Raw genomic sequence first — 26,924 nt, 5'->3', positions numbered from 1 at the left:
CCCATTGCTATATCCACCACCTAGGGCCACTATTTTGCAAAGATTTCAAGCTCCACCCATTACCGCCCTACCTTCCTCCATTGGAAACAAATGGAGGAGGCTTGGGTAATATCCTTCTCCTCTTAGAATTTTAAATGCTACAATGCAGCCTTTCCTATGTGGGAGCTGATCACGCTCTCACTTCATCCCCATCTTTCACCCCACAGCCGGATGATGTTCGCATTCAGATGTTGCAGCACCTTTCTCTTGCGGGCAAGCATTTTCTGCTTAATACATACAACCACATCTGGGCAGATGGCATGCTCCCCAGATGCTGGTATGAAGTCTCCATCATACCCATTCCTCAGCCCAGTAAGCACTAGCTGTGTTTGCAAGGTTTAGAACGTATGATTAATGCCCGGCTGGTGTGGTAACTCAAGTCTCGCAAATTACTAACAACTGCACAGTTTGGATTCTGAAGTTGAACATCTCACCACTTTGGCAACCCATGTCATGAACAGTTTTCTGCAACAGTAACTGACTGTGAACGTGCTTTTTGATCTGAAGAAATCCTTCGACACCAGCTGAAGGACTGGTACCCTCTGTACTCTTTACATGTGGGGCTTTCCAGTCCGCCTGCCACATTTCCTTCAGGAATTTTTAAAAGACAGACTTCTCAAAGTACGTGTGGAATGTGACTTGTAGGACACTTTTATCCATGAAAATTGGATGCCCCAGGGGTCCATCCTGAAATTCGTTGTCCTTGCTATTGCCATTGACCCTATTATGGCCAGTCTCCCGCTGGGTATTTCCGGGTCCCTTTTCGTTGCAGATTTTGCCACCTATTGCAGTTCCCCATGGACTTGTCTCCTTGAGCGAAGTCTTCAGCATTGTCTCATTGTCTTTACTCATAGAGCATCAACAATGGCTTTCGCTTTTCCAGTGACAAAACCATTTGTATGAATTTCTGGCTGCACAATGGGTTTCTTCCACCTTCTTTATACCGGGTGATCAAAAAGTCAGTATAAATTTGAAAACTTAATAAACCACGAAATATTGTAGATAGAGAGGTAAAAATTGACACACATGCTTGGAATGACATGGGGTTCTATTAGAACAAAAAAAAAACAACATTTTGCTAGACGCGTGAAAGATCTCTTGTGCGCGTCGTTTGGTGATGATCGTTTGCTCTGCCGCCACTTTCGTCATGCTTGGCCTCCCAGGTCCCCAGACCTCAGTCCGTGCGATTATTGGCTTTGGTGTTACCTGAAGTTGCAAGTGTATCGTGATCGACCGACATCTCTAGGGATGCTGAAAGACCACATCTGACGCCAATGCCTCACCATAGCTCCGGACATGTTTTACAGTGCTGTTCACAACATTATTCCTCGACTACAGCTATTGTTGAGGAATGATGGTGGACATATTGAGCATTTCCTGTAAAGAACATCATCTATGATTTGTCTTACTTTGTTATGCTAATTATTGCTATTCTGATCAGATGAAGCGCCATCTGTCGGACATTTTTTGAATGTTTGTATTTTTTTGGTTCTAATAAAACCCCATGTCATTCCAAGCATGTGTGTCAATTTGTACCCCTCTATCTACATTGTTCCGCGATTTATTCAGTTCTCAAATTTATACTGACTTTTTGATCACCCGGTATCTTGGGCCTGTTGCTCTACCATTTGTTGAAACTACGAAATTCCTGCGGCTCATGATTTATAGAAACTTTCTTGGTCCTCCCACATGTCTTACCTGGCTGCCCGCTGTACCCTGTCCGTCAGTGTTCTATGGGTCCTCAGAGGTACTTCCTGGGGAGCGGACTGGACCACCCTCCTCCATTTATACAGATCCCTTGGCCTTTTGAAAGTAGACTATGGATGCTCCGTTTATGCATCTGCACATCCATCCATCTTACACTGTCTAAATACAATCTACCACCATCGAATCCAAGTGGCCACTGGCACCTTTTACACCAGCCCAGTTGAAAGTCTATACGCAGAAGCTGCCTAACTACTGCGGTCATAACGACATGATGTTCTCCTCAGCAGACACATGCCATTTGTCTGCCATACCTGGCCACTCATCTTATGTCGCCTCCTTCAACGACTCATTTGACCGCCAGTAGGTGTGTCCCTCTTCTCCGTTACCTCCTGGAGTTCGCTTTTGGTTACTGCTCCAGCAGCCTCACTTCACGCTATCTGCCACTTTCCCGATAGATGTGTACCCTTCACCACCCTGACTTTCTGTGGTGGCCCATGTTCACCTTGAACTTGATTCGCTTCCTTAGGAAACTTCTCCAGATTCTATCTATCGGTGTAAGTTTCTCAACCTTTGCACGGAACTTAGTGATAGTACCTTTGTGTACACTGATGGTTCTCTGAATGACCATGGTGTCTGGTATGCCTGATCATTGCCACTGACCATTTTCGATATCGGCTTCCAGAACATTGCTCAGTATTAACAGCAGAGCTCTTTGCTCTGTATCAGGCCACACGGTACATCCAGCGACACAGGCTTTTCAACTTCGTCATCTGCTCGGATTCTCTCAGTGCTTTTCAGAGGCTCTGTATGCTGTACACTGTCTATCCCTTAGTGCAACAGGTCCAAGAAAGCTTCCACTTCCTCTGTCTTGATGGATGGTCTGAAAGGAAACATGGCTGCTGACACTGTTGCCAAGGCTGCAGTCCTCCTACGTCAACCAGCTAGTTCTTCCATTCCTTCCGATGATCTCCACGTTGTCTTTTATCAGAAGGTGGTGTCACTTTGACATTACAATTGGTCTTCCATTCATTCGTGGGAACAAACTCCAGGGAATGAAACATCTCCCAGAAGCTTGGCCGATCTCCTCTCTCAGCCCTCTCGCCACAAGGAGATGATTTTAGCTAGGTTACGTATTGGGTACTGTCTTTTTAGCCATCACCATTTGTTAAGTGGTGACCCACCATCACTTTGTGCTCATTGTCATCAACCTTTGACCATTAGCTGTTTCCTGACCAAATGTCTTTTTTTTAACCACTTACGTTCTACTGTATGTTTGCCGTCTGAGTTATTGGTCGTTTTAGCAAACGGCACATTGGGTGTTGATTGTGTTTTACTTTTCATCCATCATAGCAATATAGTGAATGGCATTTAATCTTTAATTCATGGTCTTCATAGTCTCTATGGCATATTTCGTGTACCTTTCTCCAAGAGTAAGTCCTTGTTTCACCTGTCTTTCCTTCCTTTGATTGGGCTTAACGTGGAGTCACATTTAACTCCTTTTTCATCTTGGTGTTCAAAGGTTCTGACATGGGCGTGTATGACTTTAGTGTGTTGTCGAAGTTACAGTTTGTATGTGGGAAAGGAGTGCCAACAGAAATTGTTTCTTTTTTCTCTTTTTGCAAGTAGTTTGCAACTGTGTGTGTGTGTGTGTGTGTGTGTGAAAGCTTACTTGTTTGACAGTCTTTTAATTATGCCTATCTCCAATTCAACACTTCTGCTACATGGAGAGTAGCACTCCATCCCTTTCATAATACTGACACGGTTTTATGTCTTTTAGGTATGCTAGATTCACAATTTTTGACTCATGATGATGACCTATTCAATCGGCAGTTTATATTTAAGAATATAACATTCTTAAGAGTTGTTGGTTGGTTGACTGAATGATTAAAGGGACCAAACTACTAGGTCATCAGTCCCTTTTTCCTCAGACAGACAGGTCTACATGCCTGTAGATCAGATAGCCTACCACACAAAACCCAGGGGAGGAAAACCCCAAGGTCTATGAAGGTGAGATAATGGACAAGAAGAAGAAAGAAAGAAAGAAAGAAAGAAAGATAGAGAGAGAGCACAAGAAAGGTGCTCCCACTAGGGAGCAGCCAGAAGCCTCCGAAAGCACAGTGCAATGCAATGAGGGAACACACATCCCAGCCCCCCCCCCCCCCCCCCCCCCACCTTACCAGATGCAGCACACTCAGAAATCACCTAGGAAAGACTAGCAACATGGACACAATGAGAGAAGTACAGAGAGACAAAAGACGAACAAGTCTAACAGACCACAGGAGAGGGGGAGGAGAGGGGGGGGGGGGGGGGGGGAGAGTAAAAGAGCAGGTAAGGTGAGGACCAGGCTGCACCACAATGCCCACATAGCCACAGCCCGGACTTGGCGGAGGAGGCAAAGAGTGTTCTGCCAACCCATCAATGGGCCAATATGGGTAAGTGGACCTACCTTAAAGAGAGTGGTGAAAGCTCCCTTCAAGAATAAAACGTAAAACTAACTCAGCCACTGAGGCATTGTCTCCTAACACCAGAGACAGCGAGTGAGCGAGATTAAGAGCCCAATGCAGGGTGGCTAAGTTCGGACAGTCCAGCAAAATGTGGCAAAGTATGGCCAATACGCAGCCAGCAAAAGGACGATCAAGTCTTTGAGAGAGGCCCACATGAAGGACTTCCACAGATTTGTAGTCTCCTTCATCACCCTACTTTGTTTGGCAAAGTCTAAGTGAGCCATTCCAGATTCCTTAACCTTCATGTCATAATACTGATCAGAGGTTCATTACTGGAATACCAACATCACAAATCAGTTTACAGGTAGCCAGTTTGGCCAGGCTACCAGTAAGTTCATTTCCCAGGATCCTGATGTGGCCTGGGGTCCGGACATACAGGGAACCCTGGATAGCAATTACCAAGGGATGGTGAAGGTAACATTGGTCAAGAGATGCAAACTGCACTAGGAGTTGCTGAAGATGAGAGAGGATCCACCGGTGCAGAAACTGATATGTTCAAGAGCACGAGAGATGGCTACCAACTCCGCAGTGAAAACATTACAACCATTTGGCAGGGAACGCAGTTCAGTGTCCCATGCGAGTATAAGCAAAGCCCACGTGACCAGCACCCATTAAGTCATCAGTACAGACTACTTCTGAACCCCATGATATGCCAAGAATGGCTAAAAATTGGTGGCAGACGGCCTCGGAAGGAACCGAGTCTTTCAGATCTGGTCATAGGTCAAGACAACGCTGTGGCTCAGGGATGCACCATGAATGTGTAGTGAATGGGCCTGGAGGAGAGGTGATAGAGGAAACAACTGGAGTTCAGAGAGGAGAGACAGGATGTGGATTGCGATTGTAATCCTTGATCCGGACTGCTGTTGCGGGGGATGGGTTCCGGTGTTTCGACGGGATTGTATCAGGGCTTTGTAAAGCTGTGGAAAGGTAGTACGATCTGCATCCCAGCTGGTATTACTCAGGCAGCGAAGAGTATTAAGGTGCAGCTAACACTTTCGATCAATCTTGCATAGATGGGGAATCCACGTCAACTTAGAATCTAAGACCAGTCCAAAAAACCAAAAAGTTCCCACCACATTGAGTAGTTGGCTGTTGAGGTAAAGTTCTGGTTGTGGGTGAACACTACAACGTTGACAGAAGTTGTGGTGTCACCGCCAGACACCACACTTGCTAGGTGGTAGCCTTTAAATCGGCCGCGGTCCATTAGTATACGTCGGACCCGCGTGTCGCCACTATCAGTGATTGCAGACCGAGCGCCGCCACACGGCAGGTCTAGAGAGACTTCCTAGCACTCGTCCCAGTTGTACAACCGACTTTGCTAGCGATGGTTCACTGACAAAATACGCTCTCATTTGCCGAGACGATAGTTAGCATAGCCTTCAGCTATGTCACTTGCTACGACCTAGCAAGGCGCCATTATCAGTTGCTATTGATATTGTAAAGAATGTACAGACAAGAGCTACGTTCAACATTAATGGATTAAAGTTAAGTATTCCACCAGTTACCTCCTTTTTTTCTGAAGTCTAAATTCCTTGTCCTGTTCCAGACCTCACGCCAGCCTGCGTGAGCTTAAATGCGTGCCTTTCGGCTTCCTCTATTCCTACGGGTTGGCTCTCATGCCAATCCACAACAGAAGTGCATAACATGAGTTTCGACACTGTAAAGTGAAAGCCATGGGTGAGGTCCCATGACTGCGCCTTTCCTATGGCACCTTGCAGTCGATGTTCAGTGACATACATACTAACAGAGCCCTGTGGTACCCCATTCTCTCGTCGGATTGGGGGAGGAGGGGAGGGGGGGGGGGAGGGGGAAGCAGCAAGTTGAACCTGCAAAGTATGGTGGGATAAGAAGATGTGTACAGTAGCTAGGATGTGGTGTCTTAAGCCTTTTTCAGGTCGAAGAAGATGGCTATAAGGTGTTGATATTGGACAAAAGCTGTTTGGATGGCAGACTCCAGGCAATCCAGATTTTCAATATAGAGTCACCTCGGCAAAAACTGCCCTGGGATCGAGGCAGAAGACTCCGAGACTCAAGGAGCCAACACAGCCGCCAGCTCACCATGCATTCAAACAACTTGCAGAGAACACTGGTGAGACTAACTGGGTAATAACTATTCATCTCTAGAGGATGCTTGCCCTGTTTCAGTACTGGGATGATGATGATTTGTCGCCGTTGCAATGGGAAGTTGCCCTCACTCCAGGATGCAGTTAAAGATGGCAAGGATATGACACTGACAATCCACAGATAGGTGCTTGATCATCTGGTTGAGGATGTGGTCCGATCCTGGGGCAGTGGGCTAGGACACTGACAAATCCCCACTCACTGAAAGGAGCATTATACGGATCCAGGTGGTGTGCAGTATAAGATAACTGCTTTTGCTCTACCCACTGTTTTAGAACACAAAAAAGGGTTGACATTTCTCAGACTCAGAGGCTCTAGCATAATGCAGAGAAAAATGTGGCGTCTGTGTTAGTGTAGATATGGCACCATTCAACGTAACACCACCAGGTACACCTGCAGGTGTCTGGTATCTGTAGATACATCTGACCTTGGCTCAAACCTATGAAGGGAAGGTTCAAGGTCCGATGGTTGAAACGTACTGTTCCTAGCACTCTTGTTTCCATCGTTTTATTGGGTGGCAGACCCAGGCACGGAGCCACTGAAAGGCAATAACGTGCCCCATCGATGGGTGCCACTTACGGTGCTGGAGAGCTCGCCTACGATCTCTAATGGCCTCTGCAATTTCTGATGACCATCGAGGTATTGTCTTCTGTCGGGGTGCACACAAGGAACAGGGAATCGCCAAAAACAGCTGCTCAAATAATGGTTGTAGTTGTATTCTGGACTGCCTCATCAATATCTCCATGCAATGGGGAGCCGAGGGCAACAGAAGAGGCAAAAGCATCCCAGTCAACACAGCTGAGAGTCCATCTGGGCAGGCATCCATGGGAGTGACGCTTTGTTTCACATCACTTCGGAATAATGTCACCCTGACCTTTTCAGGTAATGAATCACCATCAAAGGCGAACATGAAGGCACTGGTAGCGACACTGTTGTCCTTTGGTCCCCGATGTACACGACTAACAAAGTGTGCACCCTGGCACTCCAAGTTAGTGCGTAGCTCAGCATCAGATTGTAAGAGCAGGTCTCTGTGAAAATAATGCCCTGAACCATATTTAGACTATTATGGGGAGTGACAGTCACTGGTAAGTCACCCACCTTGTTAAGAGCTAGTAGCACCCGTGATTGGGCAGAGGATATCGTTTTGATCAAAATTGACCCACTTTTCATTTTAGAAATGGCTACCACTTCCCCAAGCTTGACTTCTATGTTCTCCACAAAGAAGAAGGGCTCTGTGGCCAAGAAGGAATCCCCATCAATCCTTGAGCAAACTAATTATTGGGGGGAGGGGGGGGGGAATATTTTTCTGTTTGCTGCTTAGCCCTATGGAAGGAAACATTTTATGGTCATATCTCTCTGCACTTAAATAGTACTTTCCTTCCATAGAGACTGCTTGGATCATACAGCTACCAGTGGAAGATAACTTCATCCGATTCATTTGCGGGTCATCCGCCATGGTGCCACCCACTTCGAATGGGGGCTCTTGCCATGTGTGCCACCCAGCCTCAGAAAATGGCTACGTGGCCAGTAATCCGTTGCTCGGAGTTCCCGTGTCCCAGTCACAATGGGCACATGCACATAAACCTTGGCATACATGGGAAGTTTTCAGCTCAGGCACCAACAATACGATACCCACGTGGCCAGGGGGCTACCACTGTGCAGCTATTTGATGACCACCATCACAGGATGGCCACCATGCTGGGTTCTGGGTGTATTACCTTATTGAAGGGAAGAGTACAAAGATGGAAAGGCACAAAGGTGGAGCTTACACGGCATTGGGTGACCTTCCCTGCATGGTAAGCACTTCTGGAGAATCTGAAAACTGATGGCAGGTCAAACCTAACAATGGGGACTATGTCTTTACTTAACGTTTTTTGTTTGTGGTTTTAGGGCGCACAACTACAATGGTCATTAGGGCCCAGACTAAATTAGGAATGCACCGCGAGGCACAAGGTTAAAACAGCAACGAAAAGGGACAATACTATAAAAGACAGACAGGCATAGGATTAAAAAAAAAAATGTCCTTAGACAGGTTTGTCAAGTTGATAAAACGAAGAACGCGAGCAGCTCCTCCTGGGTCATCCGCTAAAATGGCATCCAGAGTACACGGCAGGCCAAGATCAAGACGCAGTGTATTAAAATCCGGACAGGACGTTAAAATGTGGCGTACCGTCAGCAATTGCCCACATGGGCAGAACGGCGCCGGTGCAGCCATCAGCAGATGGCGATGGCTGAACCGGCAGTGTCCAATTCGTAACCAGGCCAAAACGACCTCCTCTCGCCGAGAAGGGCGTGAAGAGGTCGTCCAAGCCGCGGGAAGAGGTTTCAAGGCCCGAAGCTTGTTGCCCGTAAGTGCAGCCCAATTTGCATGCCACAGCGATAAAATGCGCTGACAAATGACCCTGCTACAATCTGATGAAGGGACACAACAACAAGCTGTCAGAGGCTGGAGGAATGCAGCCTTGGCCGCGGCATCCGCAGCTTCGTTCCCCAGGGATACCGACATGGCCAGGAACCCACATACAGGTAAATACCGGAGAACCGTCGTCCACCAGCTGCTGAAGAGAGCGTTGGATCCGGTGCATGAAAGGGTGAACCGGATACGGATAACTGAGGCTCTGGATGGCGCTCAGGGAATCGGAGCAGATGACATAAGCAGAATGTTGGTGGCGCCAGATGTAAAGAACAGCCTGGTAGAGGGCAAATAGCTCACCTGTGAAGACCGAACAATGGCCATGCAGCCGGTATTTGAAACTGTGTGCCCCGACAATAAAAGAACACCCGACACCATCATTGGTCTTAGAGCCATCTGTATAAATGAAGGTCATATTAATGAACTTCGAACGAAGTTCGACAAAATGGGAGTGGTATACCGAACTGGCGGTAACCTCCTTTGGGAGCAAGCTGAGGTCAAGGTGAACGCAAACCTGAGCCTGGAGCCAAGGTGGCGTTTGGCTCTCGCGCACTCAAAAGGTTGCAGGGAGTGAAAAATCAAGGTGTTTAAGGAGGCGACAAAAGTGGACTCCAGGGAGAAGCGGGGCAGAGACATATAACCCGTATTGACGGTCGAGAGCGTCTTCAAAAAAGGAATGATAAGACGGGTGGTCAGGCATTGAAAACAGCCGACAGGCATACCGACAAAGCAGTGTAGGTTAGTGGCAATTCACTGGCTTCGGCATGAAGACTCTCGACGGGACTAGTATAAAATGCTCCGATCGCAAGACGTAAACCCCAATGTTGAATGGAGTTGAGGTGGCGTAAGATGGACGGCCGTGCAGAGGAGTATATGAAGCTCCCATAATCCAGCTTGGAGCGGACGATCGATCGATATAGGCGAAGTAGGGCGGTTCGATCCGCTCCCCACGACATACCACTGAGAACACGGAGGACATTTAGAGAACAGGTACAACGGGCAGCCAAACATGACACATGTGGAGACCAGCTAAGTTTCCTGTCAAATGTAAGACCTAAAAATTTTGTTGTCTCCACGAATGGGAGAGCAACGGGACCGAGTCGTAAGGATGGTGGGAGAAACTCTTTGTAGCGCCAGAAGTTAATACAGACCGTCTTCTCGGCAGAAAAACGGAAGCCATTGGCGACACTCCAGGAGTAAAGACGGTCAAGACAACGCTGAAGACAATGCTCCAGGAAACATTTACGCTGCGCGCTGCAATAGATGGTAAAATAGTCTACGAAAAGGGAGCCTGATACATCAGCTGGGAGGCAATGCATTATTGGATTGATCACTATGGCGAAGAGAGCGACGCTCAAAACTGAGCCCTGTGGCACCCCATTCTCCTGGCGAAAGGAGACAGAACCCAACGTACTCTGAACTGTCGATCCATTAAAAAGGAACGAATAAAAAGAGGGAGATGACCGCGAAGGCCCCATGTATGCATGGTGCGGAGTATGCCCGCCCTCCAACAGGTGTCGTAAGCCTTCTCCAAACCAGAGAACACAGCCGCGGTCGGGCGCTTCCGCAAGAAGTTATTCATAATGAAGGTCGACAAGGTAGCCAGATGGTCAACAGCAGAGCGGCGCCTACGAAATCCACATTGTACATTAGTAAGTAGGTGTCGAGATTCGAGCAGCCAAACGAAACGAGTTAACCATTCGCTCCATCACCTTACAGACACAGCTGGTAAGCGAGATGGGTCGATAACTGGAAGGCAAGTGCTTGTCCTTCCCCGGCTTAGGAATCGGGACAACAATACTCGCGCCAGAATGTGGGAACATGACCTTCAATCCAGATGCGATTGTAAGTACGAAGAAGACTTGTACCCACAGGAGAAAGGTTCTTCAGCACCTGAATATGAATAGAATCAGGCCCTGGAGCGGAGGACCGTGACCGGGCAAGTGCATTTTCAAGTTCCCGCATGGTGAATGGGGCATTGTAACTTTCACGATTCGAGGAGCGGAAGTTAGGTGGCCTAGCCTCCTCTGCCTGTTTTCTGGGGAGGAAGGCAGGGTGGTAATGAGCGGAGCTCGAAACCTCTGCGAAAAAGCGGCCGAAGGCATTGGAGACATCGTCAGGGGCCACAAGGACGTCATTCGTGACCCGCAAGCCAGTAACTGGTGAGTGGACCTTAGTGCCAGATAGCCGGCACAGGCTACCCCAGACAACAGAAGAAGGAGTAAAACTGTTGAAGATGCTTGTGAAAGCAGCCCAGCTGGCTTTCTTACTTTAATAATACGACGACACTGCGCACGTAATCGTTTATAATTGATACAATTCGCCACTGTAGGGTGGCGTTTAAAGGTGCATAAAGCACGTCGACGAGCACGTAAAGCGTCTCTACATGCTGCGGTCCACTAGGGGACCAGTACGTGACGTGGAGAAGAAATAGTGTGAGGGATGGAATATTCAGCAGCAGTGAGAATGACTTCCGTGAGGTGTGCGACCTGACTATCGCAGCTTGTGAAGGTTTGATCCTGAAAGGTCGCCCTGGAAGAGAAGAGCCTCCAGTCTGCTTTGGAGATGTTCCAACTAGTTGAGCATGGAGAGGGGGTATGATGCAGGAGATGGATAACACGTTCCTTTTTTGACGACTCTCTCAACCGTCAATACGGGTTGTATGTCTCAGCCCTGCTACCCCCTGGAGTCCGTTTTCGTCGCCTCCTTCAGCACCTTGATTTTTCACTCCCTGCAACCTTTCGTATCAGAAAGTGCATACCACTCAAACCAGAATGCAAGTTGGGTAGTACATATAGAGAGGTCTAAATGGGAACAGGTGTGAGATGTGTCCGAAAGAAAAGTAGGGGCGCCAGTATTGAGGCAGACAAGGTTGAGTTGGTTGAAAAGGTCTGCTAACAGGGAGCGCCTCGGGCAGGATGCTGGAGAGCCCCAAAGGGGATGGTGGGCATTGAAGTCTCCAGTTAACAAAAATGGTGCAGGTAGCTGAGCAAAAATTTGCATCATGTCTGCCCTGGTAACGGCAGACGACGATGGAGTGTAAACGGTACAAATGGAAAATGTAAAAGTGGGGAGAGTAATTCGGACGGCAACTGCCTGCAGGCCGGTGTGCTATGTGATGGGATCGTAGTAAATATCATCCCGGACCAGCAACATAACCCCCTCCATGAGCCGGAATACCTGCCACAGGGGGTAGGTCAAAACGCACAGAGGTGTAGTGTGCCAAGGCAATTTGCTCGCATGGGCGTAGCTTCATTTCCTGGAGGGCTACGACAAGCGGACAGTGCAAGCGTAGCAGCAACTAAGTCCTCTCGGTTGGAGCGAATGCCTCGAATATTCCAATGAAGAAGTGCCATCGGGAGAAGAAAAAGAAAAAGGAGAAGCAAGAAGGGGTCACCTCGAAGGCCGCTGAGCGAGCACTGCCGCCGCTGGAAATAGGCGGAGAGTCATCATCCATTGGTTCAATAGGTTCATCGGCCATCTTGTTAAGATGGCCGGGAGGGGGAGCTTTCTCCGCCGGTGAACGGCCAGATGTTGGGCTACCAGCGGTGCGGCCAGGCAAAACGGATGACGGCCTGGGGCGGCAACCGCTGGGTGGCGCAGCAGAAGAAATGCGCCGTGGCGGAGAAGGAGAACTTTGCTTCCTATGAGCCTTCTTGGAAGGTCGTTTAGTGGAAGTACTGGACGATGGCTGGGAGTTCGAGGTACGTAGGAAGTCTGCACGGGACGGTTCCTTCTTCAAGGCCCGTGCATCTGACTTCTGGGTCTTCGTCTTGGCAGAAGCTGATGAAGGTGCTCGTGTCTGAGGGGTGACGGGAGGAAGAGGAGACATTGACCGGGCGATCTTAGCACTGGCCGAACGGACGACCGTAGTGCTGAAGGTCAGATCGCATGTCTGTGTCGCCACCTCCCTGGTAGTCCGAGGAGAGGCGAGGACAGTACTGTATTTCCCCCCTGGGAGCAGTGTGGGCTTCCTACTAGCAAATAGCTTGCGAGCAGCCAAGGTGGACACTTTCTCTTTGACCCGAACTTCCTGTATACAGCATTCTTCCTTGTAGATGGGACAGTCGCGGGAGGATGCTGCATGGTCACCCTGACAGTTCACACAACGAGACGGAGGTGGACAGTCACCCTCATGGGCATCCCTGCCACAAGTGACACATTTAGCTGCATTAGAGCAAGACTGGCGAGTGTGACTAAAACGCTGACACTGGTAGCAGCGCGTAGGTGTCGGGACATAGGGGTGAACAGAAATAACCTCTTAGCCCACTTTGATGCGCGACGGCAGCTGAACACTATGAAAGGTCAAGAAAAGTGTCCAGGTCAGTACAAGGTCATTGTTGACCTTTTTCATGACCCTATGGACAGCCGTCATGCCCTGCTCAGCGAGGAAAGACTGAATCTCCTCGTCAGTCAATCCATCGAGTGATCTAGTATATAGCACACCACGCGACAAATTCAAAGTGCGGTGAGCCTCCACCCGGACAGGGAACGTGTACAGAAGTGTGGCCCGAAGCAGTTTTTGTGCCTGAAAGGCACTCTCAGTTTCTAGTAACAAGGTACCGTTACGCAACCTGGTACGAGACTTGACAGATCCGGCTATGGCATCTACGCCCTTCTGGATAACGAAAGGGTTGACAGATGAAAAATCCTTTCCGTCCTCAGATCGAGAAACTACGAGGAACTTTCGGGCAGGCGGTAGTACTTTTGTCACTGGTGGCTGGTCAAGTTTCCATTTTTGGGCAGAGGTCGAGAGAGGAGAAGAAGAGAAATCCATTCCGGAGGAACCCCCACGATTGCCAGCGTCTCCGATGGTGCGCTCCTTCCTTGTGGGAACCCTCTCAGAGGGCACTCCTGCCTTAGGTGAATGTTTACACCTCAGGTCACACCTCCCGAGGAACGGACGGAGGGACCAATCGGCATGGTCGGAAGGTGTCAGCTGAGGCAATCACCACTCCCTGGGCCTGGCCTTTACCAGGGGGTACGTGCGTGCCTTACTTGTCTACCCAGGGCGGGGAATTATGCATTACCCCGTCACCGGCTACGCGTGGGTTGGCCTTCAGGCACGCACAGGGAGGAAAGAAGAAGAGCAAAGAAGAAGAGGAAAGAAGAAGAGGAAAAAAGAAGGGAGATAGGGAGAGAAAGGACAGTGAAATATGGTATCCCGGCTGAGACACAAAGTTGAAATATGCTCACTATTTTTTATTTACTTAAATTTGGCATATTTCGTGGCAGTACCTTTTCCGTTAGATGTTTACAAGGCGGTATTGGTTTTGGCTTCAGTTGTCTAGTGGAAGTATGATTCCACAATGCATCTTTGTCGGCTGCAGAAATGACCTGGTTCAATGCGTTTGCCTCATTTTTGGTGCTTCAAATACCATTTCTTCGAATGTAGTTTCTTCTTAAAGTTTATATAAAAAAGTAATATAATTCAAAGTTATTTATGACGGCGACCTGCACATTGTTCTACCGTCAACACACACCAAGAGTTAACTGCCGACTGACTATAGTCAAAGACGACTCCAGCGTCAAAGACATTTTACACAACACACAAGCTTCCACTTGTAATCAGTCTCTTTGCTATTCTTTGACACATTTACTAATAGTAATCAATATGCTTTCACTCTCAAAAATAAAAGTAAATTAACATATAATAAGGCAAATTATAATAAAAAAATTATGACAAAAAATATAAGAAAACATTTACAATTTGGTATCGACAAATCTGGTAGAAAATAACACATCTCCCAGATCCATTACAACAGACTGTCTCAAACGCCGAGGCGGAGACCAGAGGGTGGACAAGAAGGCAAGGAGAAGAAGGCAAGAAGAAGAAGGCAAGGGAAAAAGTAAAAAAGACAGTGAGAGGGAGAAGGACAAAGAAAGGAACCAAACAAAGGAAGGAAGAAATCAGAATAAGTGAAAAACCAAAATGACCACAAATAGAAGTCGTGGAACTATCCGTCTCCGGACGCAGGTGCAAACTACCTCCTTGAGGGTGAGGGACTCCTTTTAGTCGCCTCTTCCGACAGGCAGGAATACCTCGGGCCTATTCTAACCCCTGGACCCGCAGGGGGGTCTTTACTTAATGAAAAGTTGTAGTAAACAAAAGAAGCGGAAACTCTAATCCCAGTCACAAACAATATCTGAGCTGGGTCTGCATCAAGAAAACCATATGATGGAGAGGCAGAGGGAGAAAGGGACAGTGGAAGTATAAGCTTGCAGGACAGAAACGAAGTAATGCTGCAAAGCATGGGGCCCCATGGTAACCAAGCAGGTAGGTATTACTCATTTAGCCCTCAAGGGCTAAATGAGTAATGCTGTCATTGAACCTTGGTGGGTCCTTCCTCACGTCTCACTACATCCCACCACACAAACTCATCCAGCATGTTTCTGACAAGGCTTGTGAATTTCTCCCATTAATCAATATTCTCCTTCCCAGATGTAAATAGTTGCTCAGATAGTTTGTTGTCATTTTATTGATACATCATGCACAACTTTTCATTCAACACCACTGATCAATGATGCTGCTGTAGCTCTGTGTTTGTTGATTCATCCACTTATTTTCACTGAATTGAAAAGTTCACATTTTTTTATTGACAGCATAAATTGTATACTTACATTGTATGTATTCTACTTAGTTGGCTGTCCAAGATAATTTTCAGATAAGATATTTAGTACAATTTCACTAGAACCGCCATCCCTGCCATCTGTGTCATGCATGGCTGGCAAACAGGAACCTCTCCTATGGCTAAAACACGATCAGGTAATTTATCAGAAATATTTTTCCACAAATCTTCCATAGCATTCCATGCCAACTCAACTGATGTAGTGTGTCACCAATAGATACTTTTAGTAAGTAATTTTGGCCTACCTTTAAGGCTTAACTTTACCCAAATTATCTATCGTTGACTGCATTTATCTCATTACACAAAAAGAGACTTGTCACATATATATTCCAGTCAGAATTTAAGATTTTGTTTCTGTTTGTTTCTAGTTTTACCCAATTTTCTGTTCCACTTGCTACACAAGCAATGCTGTTTAAGCAAGTCACAGTAATTCAGTGATCTTACCTTGAATACTTGTCCAGTTACCTAATATTCAGTTTTCATTTTTTCAGTTGACTTACATGGCTATTTGATCTCCTCAATATGAAATACATGTGAAGTGATCATGGCTCTTTGGTGTTCAACATCTAAAGGTAAACAGGCTTACAAAGTAATTTATCAAATTCAAAAAGGAAAAAAATTAATAAATAAGATGCAAACTATACATATTGAGCTATTGAAAGAAATCCTTGCTGCGGGTACTGCATGCCTAACGAATTCAGAGAGGCACTTTAAAATTCTACATCCAATACAGATTAAGTCAAGAAATCTGCACCCAAGATCACCAAAAAATCAATGGAGCCTCTAGTTTAAATCTACCTGGCTCCAAACCAAGGATTCCAATCAATACTGGGCATGAAATAACAAATTGTGAACTGTGATTCCATTAGACGAGTGACAGTAACCCTATTCACCACCAAAAGGAACTAAGATGATAACAAGCATTACATACAACCAGCTGTAACCATCGCACTAAACAGATGGCTGCAGAGCTGCTTCTGTATCTCAGACGAGACCTTCCCACAGTAAACATATGGGATATCCATCATCTGCATTAAATTGGAACACCTAATAATGAGCAATCTGACCGTAGTCTAGATCATTGACCTCATGGTCAAAAGATAAAGCAACTGATGTGGGCTCATGTAACAACAGTCAACATGTCTTTCTCATATACACTTCACTATAAAATAATATTTTACTGCTATTTATGCAGATTTCCTCAACAAACTGAACCACTGACATAACATAAAAGTTTCATCTGTTAATAAGACATTAATAATTTATTTGGAGAAATGTAACCCACAAAACACAGCACTGAAACGTATCACTGTGGAATGTTTATCAGCTCTATTGATGAAAACATCAGCCTATGTGCACATGCTATGCAGTGTTTTGGGGCCAAAGCCCTCAGAGTAAAGTCTCTGGAGAAAACATGCATTCCTCCAATCTTAGGTAGGCTAGTCAACAGTGGAAACAACAATTTCCATAATGAGCAGCATATTTGCCCTAAAATATATGTTAACAATGTTGAACACCTCATTTAGTTGCTGAAGATCGTGCAGATTGTTTCATAACTTATCACTGACACCAAGAATAACATACTGCATTACAGCACTCACCCTCTCTCATCTGGGGACTCAACACCATAGCCTTGAGCAAGCAAGGCTGCTATAGGTTCACTAATTACTTGCAGAACATCGAATCCTGCATCTTCAGCTGCACGTGCCAGTGCCTGACGACTACACTTCGAAAAATTTAAGGGGACACACAGGACTGTGCGCAGATCTGTATCTGGAGGTACACAAGTGGAAGCAAACCCTGAAACAAATAACAAAAAATAAAGAAATGCTTTACATTATTACCAAACCACAAGCTTCATATTTGCATACAAACACTATATTTATTGTTGATTGACAGCTAGCTGGCTGGTCGTCAGTAGAGTCAATGCCTACAGCTTATTCTTTTCCGTCAAATAATTTGAAACACTTAAAAAACTCACAGTACAAATATGACGCAGCACTGGAAAACTTGTTAAATTGACATGCGACCCCATTAAAAGCAGGATCTTGCATTAGCAACATAAGTATTCCTGTAAATTACTTTGTTCTACCACCAAATTCCTCGAAAGTTACAGAATCAGAAAAGCCACCCATAGATTAGTTCGGTACCTGCATCAAAAATTTGTAATTCATTTTCTTTAGGGGCAGAAACATTTTGTGAATGGGCCAAAGAGTTTTGTTACTGAAAAGTATTGCTTCCACTGTGAGAGTACTTATTAGTTACATGTTCAAAAGGAAAAGTCTAATAGTTTAATCATTTTGTGTAATAGGACAGTGTGAAATAATGAGTGAAAAGTCACCGAGACCAAATCATTCTCTCTATTTCAGCAATCATATTCCCACTTGACAGCTTCTACAAGCAAAACATGTCAAAGCACTACACCAAAGGAAGTCAGCATTTAGAAGATAGAAGTATATCTGTGACAATACAGGATGGATGTATTTAACCATAGCACTACCTGATAAAATCTGTAGCCACTCTTTGGTGGATATGTCTTTTTATCCTGCACAAAAAATGTGTATAAAATTTTAAAAACTCATGACCCCAAAACTTCTTCAAATTGGCTGCCTTGTCAGGATCCAATTCTGTACAGATTGCTCGCAAAGATAGCAACCAAAGTAAGATTGTAATTTTGACATGTTATATATACACTGTCCAGTCACATTAATGTGACCATCAGTCGAAAGCCTGAATAACCACCCTTTGCTGCATAGACCACTGCGAGACATGCAGGAATAGTGATAGTGAAGTTCTGGAGGGTAACGACATGTATATGGAGCCATGCAGACTCCAGTGCCATGGCCAGAATGTGACAGGTTCCTCTTGAGAATCCACCGCGAGAACAGCTCGATCACGGTGGTCCCACAGATTATCGACCGGGTTTAAATCCAGAGGGTCTGGCGGCCAGGGAGGGGGGGGGGGGGGGGGTACAGTAAATTTATCCTGATGCTCTTCATACCACACACCCACACACATACACTGTGAGCTCTGTGACACATTACATTGTCCTGCTGGTAAATGCCATTGTGTGAAGGAAAAAACGAACTGCATGTATGAGTGAACATGGTAACCAAGACTAGATGCATACTTATATCAATCATCTGTGCCTTTCAGAATGACAAGATAACTCAGGTAATGCCTTGAAAATATTCCCCAGACCATAAAGCTCCCTCCTCTAACCTGGACCCCTTTGCTTTCAGATGAACCACACCGTGCACACCAATGGCCAGCTGTCCAATGGAGCATAAAACGTGATTCATCTGAAAAGGCAACCTGTCACCACTCAGTGGACATCCAGCTGCAGTGCTGGCGAGCTAATTCCAGTCTCTGTTGCCGATGAACACCAGTCAGCAAGGGTGCACAAACCAGGCACCTGCTGCGGAGAACAATACACAGCAATGTTTGCTGAACGGTCATTGAGGAGACATTTTTGGTAGCCCGTGGGTTTATCTGGGCAGTCAGATGCTCACCCCTACATATCTACACAGCTGTCGTTCACCCGTCATCTCTGGCCCGTAGTGCATTATAGCTACCGTTGTGCTGGTTTTGTATAGCACCTATTTTACCATGCACGGTATACTTTAAACACAGTGGCACACAAACAGTTTCATAACTTAGCTGTTTTGGAAATTCTTCCACCCTTGGCCTGAAAGCCAATGATCATGTCCTTCTGGAAGTCAGATAAACCACTCTGTTTCCACATTATAACGACTGCAATGTTTTCCATGTTCCCCAACACACTTGATATACCCTCCCCTGCTGGCGCTGCCACCTGCTGTTTGTGAGTGGTTATTCATGCTGATTTCAAACATAGACAGTGGTCACACTGTTGTTACTGGATTGTGCATAACACCTTTGTCAGTCTCTGGATTAATTACAACAGAGATATGTTGCAATTTTTTCCAGCTAGTGTGTTGAACAACAGAATCATTTTAAGTAATTACTACTCACAATCTAACAATGCGGGTATAGTATTAAGAATGGAGTGTCGACTGATACAATTTATACTCTGAGGAATATCTCCTATGCTGCCCAAATGGATCATTAAGTAGTTAAGATCCTACTGTCAGTTTATAAACTAGTTGTATTATAAGAAAAACGTGAAACAGACAGTATTAATACATAACTGGCAAACACAGAATCATAATAATATGAGTAAATATACTGCTACAGATTTCTGAAAACAACTATCAGACAACATATACAAGTGCCTGAAGGTCAGTGCTCTTAGTATCTTTTCTTAATAATGTCTGTAGATTCTGTCTGTAGTTCTTATGCTTATATTAGCAATTAGTGAATAACGGAAATCCAGTCAACCATGTTTTCAGACAAAGATAAAGCAAAGAAGGAAAAATAATGTCTAAGCTAGGGTGGACAGTGATCAGTGATGTCTGAGTAAGCTGTATTGCCTACTCAAGTTGTGTACACACAAAGTTACAACTCTTACAACACTAGACAGTGTAAAATGTAATTACAATTTTTCTACTTTGGAGCAAATCAGTTTGATACATTTCTTAGAGTAGCTTAATACATTTAATCAAGAAACAAAGTTGCTAACTGTAAACCAAGTTTGCACTACTTTCTAACAAAAGAACAAGCTCTGTGAATTTAGTTTAGTAGCAGCATTGGTGAGCTCTACTGTAAAGAATGGAAAGTTTAAAAAGTCATCACCCCTCTGTGTCATAAAAGGTGGAGTATTAGTTTATTTGGCCAAACATGGTATCAACAACCATTCCATGGTATACTTGGATGTATACAACTAAAATGAATTTGGGGGATCACAGGAAACCTAAGTCAGGTGGGCTGGACTGGGATCCAAACTTTCCTCCAAAATACAAGTACAGAATTCTTGATCACTAACCACCACATTCCATCAGTGAAGCCTAAAGAAGTCTACACACTTTTATTAAAACTGCATCTTATTTTATACACTCCCTATACAGTTTTTGATGTACAAATCTAAAACCACTCCTGATCATAACTGTTTGTTGAACAGATAAATTATGCTTGAATTCAGTAAGTTCCCAAGGTAATTATTTGATTCATTACTGTACTCATACTTAAAAAGACAGATTCATCTCAGATATTTAACCAGAGTTATGTCAGTAACAAGCATTTCACGGCAAGTCACATGGGGGATAACAACTGCAAAGCAAAGCAATAATCTGAAGGTCCCATCATGATCATAGTCCATGGTGGGCTTCAGTTTATTAGTAAAATATTGGAAAACTGTGGTATTCTTACAAATTTACTATGGAATATTCCTCAACCATCTGGGGTGAGTGACTGAAGCTCTGATAAAGTCAGAGGCTACACATGTGATCTGGCAGACAGTGTGAGAAACAGGTCAACAAATTGATGAAAATGAATATTGGAAACTTTAAGTGGTTCATCCCGCAGTTCTCCACATTTCTTCCCATAAATGTGTATTACGTAAATTTAAATAAATTCAATAGAAATAGCACGAGGTACAGAAAATAACTATTACGGCATGTGAATGAGCAGATAGGTATTCGTAGACAAACTGTGAGAGACACACTGCACCTGTAGTCATACAGCTCAGGGAGTAGAAGTATTGACTACGAAAGGCATAGGTTCAAGTTTGAGATTCAGTCAAGTGAAAAGTTTTATTCTGAAGGAAAATTTCATTACATATACACTCCAATGTAAAGTGAAAGATTCATTCTTATTAAACGCATGTAATAATATCAGCCATTTCAAATGAAAAAAAAAAAAAAAAAAAAAAAGAAAAAAAAGAAAAAAAAAGGATATAGCAAAAGGCAATTATTACTTCTTGTTCATTCTTACGACACCAACCCAGGCCCGAGGACTGCATGGGTAGCAGAGGCAGCAGACTGCACAGTTACAACAAGAGTGATGGAAGGTCGGGACAGAGGGACTGGTCCCCCACCTCCACAGGCGCACACACTGTGATCCTCTCAACCATCCTCCAGTGAGAAGGGACACGAGGCACAGGTGGCCTGAACATCAGAAGTGATGACAGGGTGCCAAATGCGACTGTGGTCACAGCCAGAGCTGTTTCGTGTTGGTGGATCAGACAGTCATGTCTGGCCTTAACATGAAGCCACTGATGCTCTCTGTCACCAATGATGACCCCTTGGGTCCATCCCAGACACCAACTGCATATGCATGCCCAGACAGGCATTCCACCCACAGGCAGGCCTGTATGCAGGTTTGGCACACAGCACAGGATGCAGGAGGTCTAATGGTGTACAATACCAACTCAAATGCAGTATTTCAGCCAGATGATGTCTGCGAGGTCTTCAGCAGCTGTGTTTTAAACGTATGGACCATCTGCTCAATCTATCCATTAGGAGCAAGGTGAAACAGGGTGGTGATCGCATTACAGCCACAGAAAGCCTAAAGCTGCATCTACGTAAATGGGGGCTAATTATCCAACACCAGGGAATAAGTGGCACTCCCTCAAGGAAGAATACCATCATGAGGGCACAAGTGGTAGAAATGGTGGTAATGAACAGCATCCACGCCACATAAGGGAAGTTTTGAGAGGGTGGCCACCACCAAAAGCCACATAACAACCTGAAATGTCACGGTGAAATCAACGAGGACCTTCTCCGACAAGTTATCAGGATGGGGCCACGATGAGAAACCTTGACCGTGAAACAAGTGATTGCATTGATGTTGGGCCAGTACACGTGCTGTGGGGCTAGTGCCTCCATACATGTCCTCAACCCATAACAAGCACAAAGGAGCTGGAGGATGCGGGGACAGAGCGAGGATAGAATGATGACCAGGTTTTCGAGAGTCCTCTGCAGCCAACATTAAACATCATTTGTAGCGTTGAATCAGTAGTGTAACATGAAATAATTGTGAAAAGCTAGATCAGTAAGGCTCAAAACATTCTCTGGCCACCTCTCCAGTACCTCAGACAAAACCTTCAACAGGACAGGATCGTGAAACAACACAGTGGATACCTCATGTGCAGTCAGAAGGAATTCAACCAGGCTTTATTGTGGATGTTGGTCCAGGGCAACAAACTGTTTCCTTGTGGTTGAACTGCACATTGGCACCAAGAGGAAGTGGGGGTAGGGTGTTCATGTTGGTCAGTTGGGTGAAAGTGGATTTCAATTGATACCCAATCAAAAACAATGCCCAATTCTGCAGACACTGCATCATCTTTTCCAGGAGTTTAGAACAATGCACATACAACAAAATCAAGGCTTTTGAGCTATGCAGTTGCTCAACAGGTGTAATTTGCTGCCATAAAGTCTACATTTCAGAGGCAAAAGCAACTGGCCATTCACTACTACCCAGCACCTTATGAGACAAAACAACCGCTATACCACATCGGGAAGTGTGTCTGTCTCGAGTGTCAAGGGCAGGTCCAATGCATATAGTGTCAGTCACAATGCCACCTTGAAACTGTCCTTAATGTTCTGATATGCCAATTGACAGGTGGTCAACCACACAAATATGACACCCTTCTTGCATAGTCGATTTAGGGGATCTGCGATTTGTGCCACCTAGGGAATAAACTTGGCACAGAACATGATTCTACCCAGAAACAACTAGCTGCTTAAGGTCAGTAGTGGCCAACATATTCGTGATTACGTCAATGTGGTCACACGTGTGCACGATACTATAGCGACCTGGGGTCACTGGGGCCTCTAAGGTACAGAGGCTTTGAAGTGGTGGGTTGTGGAAGCAGTGGTGCTGGCTGCAAGGTATAGTGTATTTTATTTTTCTTGAGTTACAGCACTGGAGTGCTGCAACACCCCTCAATACACCCTCTGCAGGCACCTGGACCACCAGGGGATGATGACAATGGAGAGTCGCAGTGATGGGTTGGGCATTTGATGCCTACACTGCTGACTCTGTTTATCTCAGTCCGGAGTGTGCGCCCGAATTAGCACCACGCGGCCCTGAGTGGTCAGTTTGTTTAAAAAAGGGGGAAGGGACCAAACTACGAGGCAATCGGGTCCCTTGTTCCAAATAAAACAATGCCACAAGTGTCAGAATAAAACACATGAGACATATAAGACAAAATGGAAAGAAAGGAAAACCACAAGAAAGAAGGAAAGACAACGACACGAAAAGGAACAAAAGAGGACAAGAAAACAACAGAGAGACACTAGAAACAGAAGAGTGTAAAACAAAAAGCAGATTACAGTGGCTGGCCAACCACAAGAATAAAAAGGAAAAGCCAGCCACTCTGCAACACATTAAAACCTCCACCCTAAAAGCACTAGGGTGGAGAACAAAGAGGGACAAAGGACATGCACTAAAACTTATATAAAATGATAAAACCCACCCTTACAAATAAACCGTAAAACTAAATCAGACAATGAGGCGTTGTCAGATAAAATGAGTGGCAACAAGTCTGCTAACCCAAGATTTCGTCGCTGGGCAGTCAAAAGGGGACAGTGCACCCGAATATGGGCAACTGTCAACCGGGCTCCGCACCAACAATGAGGCGGGTCTTCACGGCGCAAGAGGTAACTGTGGCCAATTTCGAGCCGGCAGAGGACAACTGATTCCCTGCGAGAGGATCTGGTCTGTTGGAGATGGCTGTTCACACCAGTGTCTGCTGCTGGCTGGCTCTTAGCACGACGGAGACTTGTACACACCTAATGTCATGGAGGGTGCAGCCAGACTGCACATAACTGTGCTAGAATCAGAAGGTGTTTATAGTGATTAATAGCACACTTGTTGTGCCAATAACAGTGCTTCCAGGTGGGCCGAAATCAGCACCTCCATGTCTCCACGATCTGGAAATACTCTGCAGGTCAGCTAGTAGTTTCCCAGCCTTTCTGCAATCTCATCACGATTGCACTGCTTGACCTGAACACCTTTGCTTATGAAATAACATATCAGCACTTCTGTGCCTGCCAGCTTGCCTCACACACAGCTGCTTTAATTCAGTAACACCCAAAATTTAGCAACGACATTACAATATCCTCATCACTAAGAATGTGCCCTAGGTATCTGATGCTGAGTACGAAGAAAATGTACTTTTCAAACTAACAGCCTATGCCAACTTCCTGGAGTTGTCTGAAAAGGGATTTGAAGTTCCAGAGAAATCCCAAAAAAAAATCATCATCCAAATAATTCATACAGTGCAGAATACCTTGAATATTGTTGTAAATACTTTTGGAAAATGGCAGGTGCTCCAGCAAACCAAACCGGCAAGCAATTTTACCTGCGTAAGCCAAACAGCGTACTTAAGGCTAGCAGCTGATGTGATGCAACACTAAATGGCAGATGTTGATATGCTTCCTTTAGATCTATCTTTAAAATACAGTTGTCGTCCATTGATTGGCTGAAACTAGGGAAAGGATACATTGGTCCTGACGCTGTATAAGCTCCACATGAACAGGATCTCAAACCACAAAAAGTGCTGGGCAAGATGTACAAAATTTTGGCACCACTGAAGATTTCACAGAGATGCAGGCATTAAAATTACATGCACACCCATGTATTGGTTAAACAATCTCCTAACAAGAAATGCACAGAAAGTCAAGAACAGAAAAATGCAGTCTTGGTCTACTACTTTGAAACCAAAACTGGCAAAGGTGTCTACGCTGGAAATGTTAGCAGCAACAAGGGAGTGCACAACCAATAAGTTTAGTACATATTCGACACTTCTCTACTTAGCTGCCAGAGAAAGTTCTCCAAGAAGATAAACAGCCTTGCGGCAGTAAGACACGACTCAGCACTGGGGCCTTCACGTCGAAAAAGAGTCGAGCCAAAGACACACGTCCTCACAGATTAATGACACAGTAAATTTGATGTCCAGATGGAATTTCACAGACCATCTAGAAAAGTCACGTCCGACACAAGCTGCCGCGGTGACAGGGAAAGTGTCAGATCTGACACAAGCTCATACGGTAGCGGGGAAAGCGTCACATCCGACACAAACTTGCAAGCCAGCAGGGAAAGCGTCAGGTCCGACGCAAGCTTGTGTGGCAGCTTGGAAAGCATCAGTTTTGTTTTGTTTTCTTTCGCTTTGTTTTAGGGTGCAAAAACTACTAAGGTCATATACACCCGTGACAGAACCTTAGAACACTAATACGAAAAGGAGTTAAAAACAACTAGACGTAAAGCCCAAGCGATAGGAGGGGAGAGAGATAAGAACAAGGATTAGACACAACAGAGGTTCCAAACTAAAAATTAAATGCCATTGGCCATATTGCTATGACAGGTAAAAAGTAAAACACAGGCGACAGCTGCATTTCGCTCGCTAAAACAGCTGATAACTCAGACGACAAACATAAATTAGAATGTAAGTGGTTAAAAAAAAAGGGGCATTTGGTCAGGAAATGGTGAACAGTCAAACGTTGATAACAATGAGCACAAAGTGGTGGCGGATCGCCACTTAACAAATGGCGATGGCTAAAATGACAATACCCAATATGCAACCTAGCTAAATTGATATCCTCGTGGCGAAAGGTCTGAAAGGAGGTCATCCAAGCTATTGAGAGATGTTTCATTCCCTGTAGCTTGTTCCCATGAAGGGGAGACCAATGGTGATGCCAAAGTGACACCAGAAGGAATGGAAGAACTATTGGGCCGTGGGAGGAGGATTGCAGCCGAGGGAGGAGGACTGCAGCCGAGGGAGGAGGACTGCAGCCTTGGTAGCAGCGTCAGCAGCCTCATTTCCCATCAGACAAATGTGAGCAGGATCCCATGTAAACATCAGTGGCTCCCTCAAGAGTGTGCAAGTGCTATCTTTCTTGGACCAGTTGCACTAAGGGATGGACTGTATACAGCACTCAAAAGGCTCTGAAGGGCAAAGAGAGTTGAAGCAGATGACACAATTGAATAGCCTGTGTCGCAGGGTGTACTGCATGGCCTGATACAGGGCGAAGAGTTCTGCTGTAAATCCTAAACAGTGTTCCGGAAGCCAATACTAAATATCGTTGGTGCCAATGACGAAGGTGCACCCTATACCACAGTCAGTCTGAGAGCCGTCAATGTACACAAAGGTACTATCACGAAGTTCTGAGCAAAAGTCGAGAAACTAAAAGCATTAGATCAAATCTGGAGAATTTCCCTTAAGAAGTGAATTAAGCCCTAGGCAAACACAGGTTGCCACACGAAGACAAGGTGGTCAAGGGTTCACACCCAAAGGGAAAGTGGCAGACAGCATGAAGTTAAACTGACAGAGCAAAAAATGGTTCAAATGGCTCTGAGCACTATGGGGCTTAACTAACATCAGTCCCCTAGAACTCAGAACTACTTAAACCTAACTAACCTAAGGACATCACACACATCCATGCCTGATGCAGGATTCAAACCTGCAACCGTAGCAGTCGCGCAGTTCCGGACTGAAGTGCCCAGAACCGCTCGGCCACCGCAACCGGTTGCCAAAGCAATAGCCGAAAGTAACTCAATGAGGTAACAGAAGAGGGAAATGCCCCATACTGGCAGTCAAAGGAATCATTGAAGAAGAAGAAGACATAGGATGGGTGGCCAGGCATGGCAGAC

The 26,924-nt window shown here is 45.4% G+C and overlaps 1 protein-coding gene across 1 annotated transcript in view; it reads right to left on the bottom strand.

The window, feature by feature from the left end:
- The window catches only part of LOC126248049 (heat shock 70 kDa protein 14-like), a 251,940-nt gene that overhangs the window by 110,380 nt on the left and 114,636 nt on the right, over positions 1 to 26,924 (bottom strand). The window contains exon 4 of the mRNA XM_049948683.1: positions 17,015 to 17,213. Coding sequence (XP_049804640.1) covers positions 17,015 to 17,213 — 199 coding nt within the window. The remainder of the gene's footprint in view (positions 1 to 17,014; positions 17,214 to 26,924) is intronic.

The sequence above is a fragment of the Schistocerca nitens genome, chromosome 3, assembly GCF_023898315.1.
Source record: "Schistocerca nitens isolate TAMUIC-IGC-003100 chromosome 3, iqSchNite1.1, whole genome shotgun sequence".
In the NCBI taxonomy this organism is placed as follows: domain Eukaryota; kingdom Metazoa; phylum Arthropoda; class Insecta; order Orthoptera; family Acrididae; genus Schistocerca; species Schistocerca nitens.
This window is presented reverse-complemented; position numbering and strand designations above follow the sequence as displayed.